Genomic DNA, 15,132 nt, shown 5'->3' with positions numbered 1-15,132 from the left:
AAGACCTCAGCAACTAAGACCCTCACAACCACCACCTCACAACTAGTGAATTCACAACCACTATTAAATTTCACAACTAACACCTCCACAACCACCACCTCACAACTACCACCTCACAACTACCACCTCACAACTACCACCTCACAACTACCACCTCACAACTACCACCTCACAACCAACACCTCATAACTACCACCTCACAACCAACACCTCATAACTACCACCTCACAACTACCACCTCACAACCACCAGGCAGGGATGGTCCCCACAGATCGAGGGAGTATTTGTGGTTCTTGTCATATATTATTTCTCCTGGATCACTCTGGTATATGTAGCGATAGTTACTCTCGGTGGACACTATTTTCTCATTATTCTTTCCTTCAGTGGGTCAAGGTGCTATCAGTGTGTACAGTAGGTGTATGTTAAGTCTTGTGTGCGGAGTTGTTTTGGTGCCAACTTCCCACTCTTCTTGCTATAACTTTGATGGTGTTTTAATGAGATTTTTCTTTCTGTGTTTCAGGAGTGCGGGCGGCGTGGGCGTGTTAGAGAGGGTGGCTGGGGCCTTCTAGTGCCGCCCTGGACACTCCACGCCAGCAGCAGGGACCCCTGGCAGTGTCGCTACAGTAAGCGCTCTTTCTCAGTGCCGCAGGGCCGGGCGAGGCCCTCTAGGGCTGCCCACAGTGTCGTGCAATAAGTGTGGTGGTGGCCAGTGTGGTGGTGGCAGTGTGGTGGTGGCAGTGTGGTGGTGGCAGTGTTGGTGGTGACAGTGTGGTGCGCGAGTGTGGTGGTGCGTGCGTGGAGCAGTGATGCACCGACATGATGTGTGAGCAGTGCCGCCTCGGGGAGGAGGGGGACGTGGGTGACCCCTCCAGTCCCGCTGCCCCCGTGCCGCCCTGCTGCTCCTGCTGCTGCCGGGGACGCCTGCGGGACACAACCACGCCGCCCCCAGTGCTCACTACCAGGAGAGCAGGGGCGAGAGTGGTGGCCAGTGGCAGTGAGCGGTGTGGTGCCACAGTTAGTGCTAGAACAGTGAGGGCCCCGGGCAGGACTCAGCCGTGGGCGGCCATGCTGGCGCTCGTACTGGCTCTCGTCCTCTGTCCCGCCACCTGCGAATACGAGCGGAAATTCGAAGTATCGGAGGGTGTGGCAATAGGCACCAATATCGGTTTCATCGGCGACAGTAACCCCGGACAACCGTTGCCGCCGCAACCGCCATATTTGATAGTACCGGTGCCTGGCAGCGCCGTGGACTCGGACCTCAGGATCGAGGATGATACGGGCGAAATCAAGACCGAGGTCGTGCTGGACCGCGAACTGAGGTCCTCTTACTCTCTGGTAGCCATCCCACACTCGGGCGAGAATATCCGGGTTCTCATCAAGGTCAAGGACGAGAACGACAACGCCCCCACCTTCCCCTCCGCCGTCATGAACATCGAATTCCCAGAGAACACTCCGCGCGACGTGAAGCGCACGCTGGCGCCAGCTCGCGACAGAGACCTTGGCATCTTCAACACTCAACGATATCGAATTGTGTCCGGCAATGTAAACAACGCCTTCCGCCTCTCTTCCCACCGCGAGAGAGACAGCGTCCTCTACCTCGATCTGCAGATCAATGGATTCCTAGACCGGGAGACCACAGCCTTTTACTCGCTGCTGATAGAGGCGTGGGACGGTGGCTCCCCGCCCCTCAAGGGATCCATGACCGTCAATATCACCATTCAGGATGTCAATGACAATCAACCCATCTTCAACCAAAGTCGTTACTTCGCCACTGTACCAGAGAACGCGACCATCGGCACATCGGTTCTGCAGGTCTTAGCTACCGATACTGACTCTGGTGACAACGGCAAGATCACCTACTCCATCAATCGTCGCCAAAGTGACCGTGAGAGCATGTTCCAAATTGACCCAAAATCAGGCGTCATCTCAGTTAATCGGCCTCTGGATTTTGAAACGAAGGAAGTACACGAGTTGGTGGTGGTGGCCCGTGACAACGGTGACCAGCCCCTGGAGACCACCGCCTTCATCTCCATCCGTGTCATCGATGTCAACGACAACCAGCCAACCATCAACCTGATCTTTCTTTCCGACGACGCAACGCCAAAGATATCTGAAGATGCACAACCAGGAGAATTCGTGGCGAGGATCTCCGTCAACGATCCAGACTCGAAAGAAGAATATGCGAACGTGAATGTTACTTTGGAGGGCGGGGAGGGCCACTTCGACCTCACCACGCATGACAGTATCATATACCTGATGGTGGTGTCGCGGCCACTGGACCGCGAGATAAAGCCCAACTACACGTTAGTGGTGTTTGCTACAGATATGGGCAACCCGCCACTCCACGCTTCGCGTAAATTTGACCTACAAGTTACGGATATGAACGATAACGCTCCGGAATTCGACCAGACTGTGTACTACGCTAACGTGTTGGAGGTGGCCGACCCGGGCACCTCCGTGTTCCAACTATCGGCGTTAGATCGAGACGAAGGTAACAATTCCGTGATTACGTACTCGATTCGAGATACACCTGAGACTCACTCGGACTGGTTCCAGATTGATTCTCGGACGGGGCTGATTACGACGAGGACTCACGTGGATTGTGAGACGGAGCCGGTGCCGCAGATTACTGTCATAGCGACAGACTCTGGGTCACCGGCACTGTCGTCCTCCGCCACCGTCAAGGTCACCATCCGCGACGTCAACGATAACGAGCCCATCTTCGACCAGAGCTTCTACAACGTCTCCGTACAGGAGTCGGAGGCCGTGGCCAACTGCATATTAAAGGTAAATGTTACAGATATTCATGTTACCCAAGTATTCATATTACACAGGTATTCTTATTACACATGTATTCATGTTACCCAAGTATTCATATAACCCAAGTATTCATATTACACAGGTATTCATATTACACAGGTATTCATATTAGACAGATATTCATATTACACAGGTATTCATGTTATCCAAGTATTCATATTACCCAAGTATTCATATTACACAGGTATTCTTAACCTTACCCGTATAAATCATCTGATATATTGAACAAATAACTATAGATAATGTAATCTTTGGGGCAGTGGTTAACATGTTCGCCTTACAAGCCAGAAACCTTGTCTCAGTTTCCGGGATGGGGGAACTATGTGCAAGTTCTTTGTCCTATTTGTCTCCGTCTAACCAACAGTAATTGGGGATTGGAGACCTGGATGTAAATCATTAGAGAATTTTGTTCCTGGATAATTGTCAGCCAATGCAGTAGGCGGGTTGTCTGGTCTTGAATTATATCCTTGACACTGGGTTATAATGCTCGCCAACTATGGGTTGTGTTCGTCACAGTTTTAAACCTTAGATAAATTCACCTCCTCGTGGTCTTATAACTGGCTGTCTTTAACTGAAAGTAGAGGGACCAATATTATCTAACCAAAGGTAGAATGAATGCTCGTCAGAGCATCTTTGGTGGACAAACCTCCTGCCAAGGAGTGAGGTAACAGGGATCACCACCTGCCGTCCTGGGCCTCCCAGGCCTGGAAAAATTTAGCTTTTTTTGTAGTGGTTGTTGAGTGGCGAGGCGACTGTCTGGCCGTGAGGTACAGTGGTGTGTCGGGCAGGGTTGGCGGCGGCCAAAATGCCTCTCTTCGAGGCCCTCGGTGAAGCCCTTAAGGTAGACAGTAAGAGGAAACGGTGAAGGCAGCTTGCCGGCCTGGGAGGCTTCACTTCTGACAGCCTGAGTGTCAAGGGCGCCTATAGCCGGGGCAAGTACCAGAGGAGAGTTGTCGAGGATCCTGAAAAATCAAGAAGCAGAGAAGCGGCTGTAGTTCCGTGGACGACACCAGAAGCCGGTGTTGTCCTCCAGGCCCGTCTTCAGCTAAGATGTTTGCATATCGTTCATAACAACTTTCCTTCTATGAGTTTCTTGGTAGCTGATAAGCTGAAGCTCGTACCCTAGCGTGACCATACCCTCGTAAGGCTGTTTACTATAATTATTCTTACCGTTGGTATGGTTGATGACATCGGCGAAGTCAAAGGTATCGAGGGTGCGTTGGAGGAGGCGGGGCTTGTGTGAGACGGGTCGGTGATTGGTCGAGGCGTCGTGTCACATCGCCAGGGGGCGGCCGACGTACCGGGCTGGCGCTGCCTCCCTCCACTTCCCACAATGCATCGTCCAATACATTACAGATTTCGCTCTTAAATCACGTTTATGGGCAGGTGTTTGGGGTAGGGTGCGGGCGAAGGGGGTAATGGGCTGCTGCGGTCGTAAATATGTGCGTCATCATGGAGGGCAGAAGAGCGGGAGAACGGCCCTCGCTCCACCGGCACCACCGCCACAGCCCTCCGCCGTCTTTGTTGGAGTGTGTGGTAGACCCGCCGTCACTACCACCACCACCACCGCTAGCGAACAACGCTCCCCCATTCCCACACCCGCAGAAAATCCTCTCCATATCATATTCAGCAGACGACCCTCCCCATACCGTCAACAGGACCAGTAGACAACATCATACCAGCAAACGGCACTATACCAGCAGACGACACTATACCACCGGACGAAGTTATTCCAGCAGACGACACTAAACCACCAAACGAGACACAATAACAGCAGACTACACTATACCACCAAACGAGTCACTATATCAGCAGACGACACTATACCACGGACGACACTATACTAGCAGACGACACTATGCCACCAAATGAGACACTATGTCAGCAGACGACACTATACCAGCAGACGACACTACCAGGAACGACATTATACCAGCAGACGACACTATACTAGCAGACGACACTATCCCACCAAACAAGACACTATCAGCAGATGACACTACACCACGAGAAGACACTATACCAGCAGACGACCACACTCTAGCAGACGACACTATACCAGCAGACGACACTATACCACCAGACAAGACAATATACCAACAGACGACACACTACCACCAAACGAGACACTAAATCGGCAACGACACTAAACCAGCAGACGACACCCAGCAGATGACACTACACCAGCAGACGACACTATACCAGTAAGACGACACTGCAGCAGTGAACGACACTACACCAGTAGACGACACTATACCAGCAGACGACACTATACCAGCAGACAACGCACTATACCAGCAGACGACACTATACCCAGCAGGCGACACTACACCAGGTAACGACACTACACTACCAGCAGACGACACTATACCAGCAGACAACACTACCAGCAGACGACACATATACCAGCAGGCGACACTACACCAGTGAACGACACTATACCAGCAGACGACACTACATCAGCAGACGACACTATACCCAGCAGACGACAGACCGACAGTACACCAGCAGATGACACTACAGCAGACACTACACCAGCGAACGACACTATACCAGTAGACAACACTATACCAGCAGACGACATTACACCAGCAGATACACTATACCAGCGCGACACTATACCAGCAGGCGACACTATACCAGCAGACGACACTACCAGCAGACAACACTATACCAGCAGACGACATATACCAGCAGGTGACACTATACCAGCAGACGACACTATACCACACAGACACGACAGACGACACTATACCAGCAGACGACACTATACCAGCAGACGACAGTACACCAGCGAACGACACTACCAGCAACGACACTACCAGCAGACGACACTACCAGCAGACGACACTATACCAGCAGACGACACTACACCAGTAGAGGACACTACACCAGTAGACGACAGCATACCATCAAACGAGACACAACCAGGAGATGACACTATACCAGCAGACGGCAACTACCAGCAGAACGACACTATACTGCAGACGACACTATACCAGCAGACGACAGTACACCAGCAGATGACACTGTACCCGCAGACGACACTAGACGACACTACGCAGTAGACGACACTACCCAGTAGACGACACTACACCAGTACGACACCAGCAGACGACAACATACCATCGAACGAGACAACCAGGAGATGACACATACATCAGCAGACGGCACTAGCAGACGACACTACAGCAGACGACACTATGCCAGCAGACAGACTATACCAGCAGACGACAGCATACCATTAAACGAGACAACCAGGAGATGACACTATACAAGCAGACGGCACTACATCAGCAGACGACACTACACCAGCACGGCACTACACAGCGAGACACTATACCCGGCAGGACGACACTATACCCAGACAGACAACACTATACCAGCAGACGACAGCATACCATTAAACAGAGACACAACCAGGAGATGACACTATACAGACGCAGACGGCACTACCAGCGAACGACACTATGCCAGCAGACGACACTATACCAGCAGACGACACATATACCAGTACACGACAGTACGCACGACACTATACCAGTAGACGACACTACACCAGTACACGACACTATACCAGCAGACGACAGCATACCATCGAACGAGACAACCAGGAGATGACACTATACCAACAGACGGCACTACATCAGCGAACGACACTACACCAGCAGACGGCACTACATCAGCAGACGACACTATACCAGCAGACGACACTATACCAGCAGACGACACTATACCAGCAACACTATACCAGCAGCGACGACATACCATTAAACGAGACACAACCAGGAGATGACACTATACAAGCAGCGACACTACCAGCAGACGACACTATGCCAGCAGACGACACTATACCAGCAGACGACACTACCAGTAGACGACACTATACCAGCAGACGACACTATACCAGCAGACGACAGACCACAGACGACACTACCAGCAGACGACACTACCAACAGACGACACTACACCAGTAGACGACACACATACCAGCAGACGACACTATACCAACAGACGACACTATACCAGAACGACACTACACCAGCAGACGACACTACACCAACAAACGACACTTCCAGCAGACGACACTACGCAGTAGACGACACTATACCAGCAGACAGCACTTCCAGCAGACGTCCCACACCAGTAGACGACACTACACCAGCAGACGACACTATACCAACAGACGACACTTCCAGCAGACGTCACTACACCAGTAGACGACACTATACCAGCAGACGACACTTCCAGCAGACGTCACTACACCAGTAGACGACACTACCAGCAGACGACACTATACCAACAGACGACACTTCCAGCAGACGACACTACAGTAGACGACGACGACACTTCCAGCAGACGTCACTACACCAGTAGACGACACTACACCAGCAGACGACACTACCAACAGACGACACTTCCAGCAGACGACACTACACCAGCAGACGACACTACACCAGTGGACGACACTACTATACGACACCAGTAGACACTATACCAGCAACGACACTTCCAGTGAACGACACTATACCAACAGACGACACTACATCAGCAGACGACACTATACCAACAGACGACCACTACACCAGTAGACGACACTATACCAGCAGAAGACACTATACCAGCAGACGACACTATACGACACCACTGCCAACAGACGACACTACACAGTAACGACACTATACCAACAGACGACACTATACCAACAGACGACACTACACAGCAAACGACACTTCCAGCAGACGTCACTACACCAGTGACGACACTACACCAGCAGACGACACTACACAACAAACGACACTACACCACGACACCGCAGTGGACGACACTACACTAGTAGACGACACTACACCAGTAGACGACACTATACCAGCAGGCGACACTATACCAGCGACGACACTATACCAACAGACGACACTATACCAACAGACGACACTACACCAGAGACAAACGACACTATACCAGCAGACGAGACTATACAACAGACGACACTATACCAACAGACGACCACCAACAGACGACACTATACCAGCAGACGACACTATACCAGCGCGACACTATACCAACAGACGACACTATACCAACAGACGACACTACACCAGCAAACGACACTTCCAGCAGACGTCACTACAGTAGACGACACTACACCAACAGACGACACTACACCAACAAACGACACTTCCAGCAGACGACACTATACCAACAGACGACACACTACCAACAGACGACACTACACCGCAAACGCACCAGCAGACGTCACTACACCAGTAGACGACACTACACCAGCAGACGACACTACACCAACAAACGACACTATACCAGCAGACGACACTATACCAACAGACGACACTATACCAACAGACGACACTACACCAGCAAACGACACTATACCGGCAGACGACACTTCCGGTAGACGACACTATACCAACCGACACTACGACGACAGACGACACTACACCACAAACCAGCAACCACTCAGCAGACGACACTATACCAACAGACGACACTACACCAGTAGACGACACTATACCAGCAGACGACACATATACCAGTAGACGACACTATACCAACGCAGACACCACGTAGACACCCAGTAGACGACACTACACCAATGGACGACACTATACCAGCAGACGACACTATACCAGCAGACGACACTACACCAGCAGACCAGCAGCAGTCCTGGTCTTTGTTGGAGAGCGCGGCAGAGCGGGCGTCACGAGCACGCTGTAATATTGAGTGTTTACAAACTACCAACATGGGGGAGGCTCACCACCCTGTCGACCTGCCTCTCTCTCTCTCTCTCTCTCCTCTCTCTCTCTCTCTCTCTCTCTCTCTCTCTCTCTCTCTCTCTCTCTCATTCCAGGATGTCCTTGCTCTTCCAGCTGACCTAAAAATGTGATCTGGTTCTCCTCACTCCTCACACTTTTCCATTGACTCTTAATCTTTTTCTGCCCTCACCCTCCCCGCCGCCTCGCCTCGCCTCTCCTACACTTCTGTCCCTCTTCCCTGTTTTCTTCCATCACCCCCTCCCCTCTTCCCCACCTTCCCCAGGCACTCTTCTACTCTCCCAATATACAGTATCTCCCTCGTTCTCCCTCACTCCCTCTCCCCCTTTTCTCTCCTCGTATACCAGAACAGGACCACTCCCCCGCCGCTCTCCCTCCCCTGACTAATATTAATATGTTAATGCCACACATCATCGACACGCGATGACGTCTCTCAAGAGGACTTTATAACCCCCAGTTAAGGTCTTGAGCCGCGTCTCACCAGTAGTGCTCTTAAGTGTGTCCTCTGACTACTCTTTGTAGTGTACTTGTGGTGCTACTCATCTTAGCCCTTTAATGACACTTATTAGCACTTATCACGGCCCTTCTATTATGATTCAATAGTACTCATTTTATATATATATATATATATATATATATATATATATATATATATATATATATATATATATATATATATATATATATATATATATATATATATATATATATTACTGTTGGAATTCACGTTTTTTTGCAATGTTGCTATTTTTTTCAACAAGTTGCTAAGGCTAATTACCACATGTCAAAATCTTCCCCGAGCTGCTCAGACTAGAGACGTGAGCCAAGTACACAGCAGACATACCTGCTCAGGGTTGTTACTCTCTCCAGGCGCTGAAACGGGTAGCGAGACGCTCTTGACTCCCTGGTGACCTCAGTGAGTTTGTACCCCAAATTAGTTAAGGCGTTATAGCACCTTGACCCCAGTAGCCAAAGTGTCTCTAAATCTCTTGGGAAAAACAATACAATATCTTGGGTAAAGCCACTAATTAAAATAATCCTGGGACGCTAGTTAGAACTCACTGTCCCTTATTGTTTGACTACAGTATTATCACTGGTTGGCAGCTGCTGGGGGTGGAACCACATTTTTAATCCCAGTCCAACTGTCTGGCATCCATCAATTTATTTATTATGGCATTACTAGGACCAACAGGGTGAAGATCTAGGATTCTCTGAGTGTCTGGTGATCATCTCTCGGTGGTCTTGTTTACTTCGTCGTGCTTCTCATGCCACCCTATAGAGGCACCACAGTTGAGGGCCTGGACAATATTTAGATCTGCCATCATAGTGCTGCAGGAGCATTTGTTTGTGGTATGTAAGACGGAGGGATATCCTGGCATGAAAGGCCTTTGTGTTGAAGCAAACGCATAAGAAAGAGATCAGGATAATCATTTAAATAACCTCAACATTAGGAGCACTCACAGGTTAAAAATGGGTTCTATCTTGACACTCTAAATCAGATTTTACTGTCCCAAGCACACCTGAGGCAACCTTCCCCATGATGATTTTTTTTTTTTTCAGCGAGCTCCTTTGTGGTTCTTTCAGGGTTCTGGTGTAGCCAATCAGGATGTTGTGAGACCAGCTTACTGGTTCACTGTTTCAGCTCCTTATCTGTATTAAGAATAGATATGACACACCAGATGTAGGTGGTGGTGGTGACATGGTTCAGTGCCAACACAAATGGGTGGAGGTCTGTCTCATGCGACCCATTAACACAGGAAACGTAACGTGCTGCTCTGGGATGATCATGGGGAGGAGAGGTAGTGTGGGGTGGGGTGGGTGAATGACTCTCCTATAGAAACTGTACTGCCGAAGTGTTCACAGATGAGGAAGTTGAGTTAGATTGTCTTTTGACTAAAGTGTAATTAAGACATTACTTTTTGCTCTCTGAAGAAAAGTTTAAATTGAAAGATATTTTGAATATTACTGTGAGGGATGTAATATTTAAAGTAAGACATAAGTTGAGTAATACTGTTGACAAAGTATTTAATATATACCTTGGATAGTAATTTAGTAGAGTATTAAAAAATTCAATAAAAATTCTCATATAACCTGTACTTTTGAGCAGAAATACGTAGACTTGTTTTGCATAGTCAGCAGAGGTTTAAACCGGTTTCCTGTCAGCAGAGATTCAATGATGGCTCCAATAGTCAGTAAAGAGACCCGCTGATTTACTTGTCAGCAATGGTTCATACTGTCCATAGATGTCAGCATTAACTTGTTGCAAATTGTCACCAAGGTCTCTCTCTCTCTCTCTCTCTCTCTCTCTCTCTCTCTGCTGAACCTTGTGAGACAGTCCCGAAGCGTCTCCAAGAAGTCTTTCCTTTGGTGAGGCAACAGAGAGCAGACAAACACATTGTTTACCTACAGGTGATAGTCTAGGCAGGTATTTTATGAACCAATTGTGGCTTAATTACATATTTGAGTGTTATATTTAATCCATTAAAGGGAGTCGAGTTTTTGATTGTACTGAAATTATTTGTAAGTATAATTGAGATACAGCTGTACCTTAAAGTTGTATTGTAAATTACTTGTTAAAGTAATCTGTAACTCATTCTAGTTTAGATTATTTAACTTCTTGTTGATTAGTAGTGTTTGATTATACTTAGTTGTGAGGAAAATTACAATTAATATATTCAAACACATGACTTGAATTAGTTAGGAAAAAGATGACTATTGGAAATGAAAATCCAGTGTAGTATATTAATTGAGTGTTTAATTAGATAGAGGAACGGTTATACTGCGAATTAAATTTACATATGACAAAGTATGTGATATACCCAGATGTGTTGTAGAGAAGTGGTTATATAACAGGTGTGGAGGATAGGTTATCTCAAATATACCAAACGTATTTAGCAGGTGTAGTACCAACGTTTGACAGGTGTAGAAGCTCTTGCCAGGTGTAGAAGCTCTTGACAGGTGTAGAAGCTCTTGACAGGTGTAGAAGCGTTTGACAGGTGTGGAACAGTTTGACAGATGTAGAAGCCTGTTGATTCGTTGTGAGAGTGAGGTGAAGGGGGAAATAAATAAGAGAAGAAGAAAGAAGGGAGAAGATGTAATGAAAGGGGAAGAAAAGGGAGGGAGGGAGTGAATTTAGATAGGAATAACGATAGCCCAAAAGACAGTGGAGAGGGAGGTGACGAGGAGCGGAAGGGAGCGAGAGAGATATGTAAATGAGGAAGAGAGAGAGATGGAGGTGAGGAAGGCGTGTATAAGGGACAGGGAGAGAAAGAAGTGATGGATATAGAGCGAAGAAATGAAGGAGGGAGAGAGAGGGAAGGCAGGGAGGGAAAGAGAGGGAGTTAAGGGAGGAAGGGAGGGAGAGCATGGTGACCCAGAGTGTTGAGGGGTTGAAAGGAGAGGAGGGAGGAAGACACATACACACACACACAAACACACACATACCAGGGTCGTGTCGTCAGTGAGCCGCTGCCTGGCGCCCCGGAATGTCCCGACATACATTCCCGACGAAGAAGACGACGACCCGATAGAGCACAGTGGAGAAGACGATAACCCGACGGAACACGAAGAGAAAAAATACGGCCAGATAATAACCACGGCGGAGCACGTAGACGGCGGTGGAGACGTGAGTTGAGCACGACGGAGCAGAAGCAAGTAGTCTACATCTTGACCCTCTTGCGCCTGTGTCCTGTGAGACGACCACTACTTGGGCCTGGGTGAGGAGGAATGGAGGGATGGGGAAGGTGGAGGAGAGAGAGGGGGGAAGAAATAGACGGCGGAGAGGGAGAAATGAGAGAATGGAGGAGAGAAAGAGTGAGAAGAGAGAGTGGAGAGTGAGAGAGATAAAGCGGAAAGAGAGAGAACGAGATGGAAAGAATTATAGATAATAGGGAGTATAAGAGGGAAGATAATAAGGCGGGAGGGATGGTGGGTAAGTGAGAGGGACGAGAGAGGAGAGGGAAGGAGGGGGGTACAATGAGAGGGAAGGAGGGAGGGAGAATGAGAGGGAAAGAGAAAGAATAATATACAAGCAAGGAGAAAATATTAAAGATAAGAGGGAGGAAAATAATTAAACGAAGGCAGGTCGAAACTTAACGCAACAAATGATGAACACTGATGAGGCTAAACTAGATAACTCCTCTAACAAGCACTTAGGGTAGTTACAAGTCCTCCCAGCCCTCTGATTGGGTTAATGGCTTGTGGACAGCGGAGAGACAATACACAAACACTACGACGAAAAGGGAGGCAGTGTTGTTTTGGTGGTGGTGGTAGTGGTGGTGCTGTGTTGGTGCTTGTGTTGGTGGTAATGGTGGTGATGGTGATCTCGGAGTGTTGTGTCTGACCCCCCCCGTTTAACGTTGACGAGAAAGCACCATTGAGAATACATTGTCTCTAATCTGACTGCTTACCGTACTGAAAAAAAAAGTGACTTAAAAATGGGTTTTATACGAATGACTATTGTTAAGGGCAGTGTGGATATAGTATACTGTATAGCCTTCGGTAACACTGCGATACAAGCACGACCGTCACTCTACTCGACCGTCTTCACTACACATATACGGTTGAGTGCACTGGGATCGAACCAACGATACTAAAGAGTCCAGCACCATAGTATCCCAGCCTCCGCACGCCAACTGATCTCATCAATCTAATTCAAAATGAGGTAAACAAACTTAATTCTGTGCTTTAAAATTTTATAACCTAACCCACACTAAACCTAACCTAACCCACACTAAACCTAACCTAACCCACACTAAACCTAACCTAACCCAGACCAAACCCAGCATAGTATAGTAAGTGGTTCATAGTATTGCAAGTGGTTCATATTATAGCAAGTGGTTCATAGTATAGCAAGTGGTTCATGGTATAGTAAGTGGTTCATAGTATAGTAAGTGGTTCATATTATAGCAAGTGGTTCATGGTATAGTAAGTGATTCATAGTAAAGCAAGTGGTTCATATTATAGAAAGTGGTTCATAGTATATAAGTGGTATAGCAAGTGGTATAGCAAGTGGTATAGCAAGTGGTTCATAGTATAGCAATTGGTTTATAGTAAAGCAAGTGGTTCATATTATAGAAAGTGGTTTATAGTATAGCAAGTGGTTCATAGCTTAGAAAGTGGTTCATAGTATAGCAAATGGTTCATAAAACGCTTCAAAGTGGTTCATTACGTCCCGGACTTGTTTGCATCCGCCTTTAGAGTGATTTATGCGCGTAGAATAACAATTGATGAGGGTCAGTGGATGACTACATTACTCATCAATCTTGATAATCAGACGTAATTATCGGTAGAGGTCAAACAATATGGCAAGAGAGATGTGGCACCACTGTGGAACCACTGTGGAATGTTTATATTGTACCCTTAGTCTGGTTACTATTACGAGGCTCCGTAGGGTCATTCTGGGGCTTTTGATACGATGTAAATAAACACAGAGTTGCCACATGTCACAAAATGCACCAGACACTGTACCAGGTATAAATGTAAGCGACTGGACATTGTGTAGAAACTGAACGAATATTCCAAATCCTGTTTATACCCAATTTCCGTGTTTGGTTAGAGTAGTTGAAGTCAGTGGGTAGGATAGATAAAGGATAGGGTTTTGGTTAGGTTAAGGGTAGAATAGATTGTAATTAGGTTTGGTTACACTCGGCTAGGTTAGGTAAAAACTAGTTTGGTTAGGTTACGTTAGGTTACACTTGACTAGGTTAGTTAAGCATTTGGTTAGGTTAGTTAAGCATTTGGCTAGGATAGGTAAAGACTAGTTTGGCTAGGTTATGCTAGGTAAGGTTTGGCTATGTTATGTTAGGGTTAGGTAAAGATCAGTGTGGCTAGGTAAGGTAAAGACCAGTTTGGCTAGGTAAGGTAAAGACCAGTTTGGCTAGGTAAGGTAAAGACCAATTTGGTTAGGTTAGGTAAGGTAAGGTAAAGACCAGTTTGGTGAGGTAAGGTAAAGACCAATTTGGTTAGGTTAGGTAAGGTAAAGACCAGTTTGGCTAGGTAAGGTAAAGACCAATTTGGTTAGGTTAGGTAAGGTAAGGTAAAGACCAGTTTGGCTAGGATAGGTTAGGTTAGGATACGCTTGGCCAGGTTACAGATCAGCGTCGGGAGTAGTGAGTGTCCATCATACAGCCAAGGAAGGAGGGAGGGAGGAACCTGTTTATATTTGTGATTTACCATCGCTAAGCCGTGTGTGTGTGTGTTGTGTGTTTGCTTGTCTGTGCGTGCATTTGCGTGCGTGTTGTTGCCCATCCGAGACCACTATACTTCCTATAATGTAATAAGTAGCTCCTTAAATGTAATATGTAACTCCTTAAATGTAATAAGTAGCTCCTTAAATGTAATAAGTAGCTCCTTAAATGTAATATGTAACTCCTTAAATGTAGTAAGTAGCTCCTTAAATGTAATAAGTAGCTCCTTAAATGTAATAAGTAGCTCCTTAAATGTAATAAGTAGCTCCTTCAATGTAATGAGTAGCTCCTTCAATGTAATAAGTAGCTCCTTAAATGTAATAGACGGATGAACT

General features: G+C 47.4%; 1 protein-coding gene across 1 annotated transcript in view; it reads left to right on the top strand.

Annotated features, from left to right (window-relative positions):
- Positions 1 to 5,888, top strand: part of LOC121855375 (protein dachsous-like) — a 36,164-nt gene extending 30,276 nt beyond the window's left edge. Inside the window, exons 2-4 of the mRNA XM_042350267.1 lie at positions 521 to 2,787; positions 3,692 to 3,872; positions 5,233 to 5,888. Coding sequence (XP_042206201.1) covers positions 817 to 2,787; positions 3,692 to 3,872; positions 5,233 to 5,888 — 2,808 coding nt within the window. The 5' untranslated portion in view covers positions 521 to 816. The remainder of the gene's footprint in view (positions 1 to 520; positions 2,788 to 3,691; positions 3,873 to 5,232) is intronic.
- Positions 5,889 to 15,132: the final 9,244 nt, after the last annotated feature.

The sequence above is a fragment of the Homarus americanus genome, unplaced genomic scaffold (assembly GCF_018991925.1).
Source record: "Homarus americanus isolate GMGI-L3 unplaced genomic scaffold, GMGI_Hamer_2.0 scaffold51014, whole genome shotgun sequence".
NCBI classification, from domain to species: domain Eukaryota; kingdom Metazoa; phylum Arthropoda; class Malacostraca; order Decapoda; family Nephropidae; genus Homarus; species Homarus americanus.
Note: the sequence above shows the minus strand (reverse complement) of the source record. Positions and strands in the feature narration are given on the sequence as shown.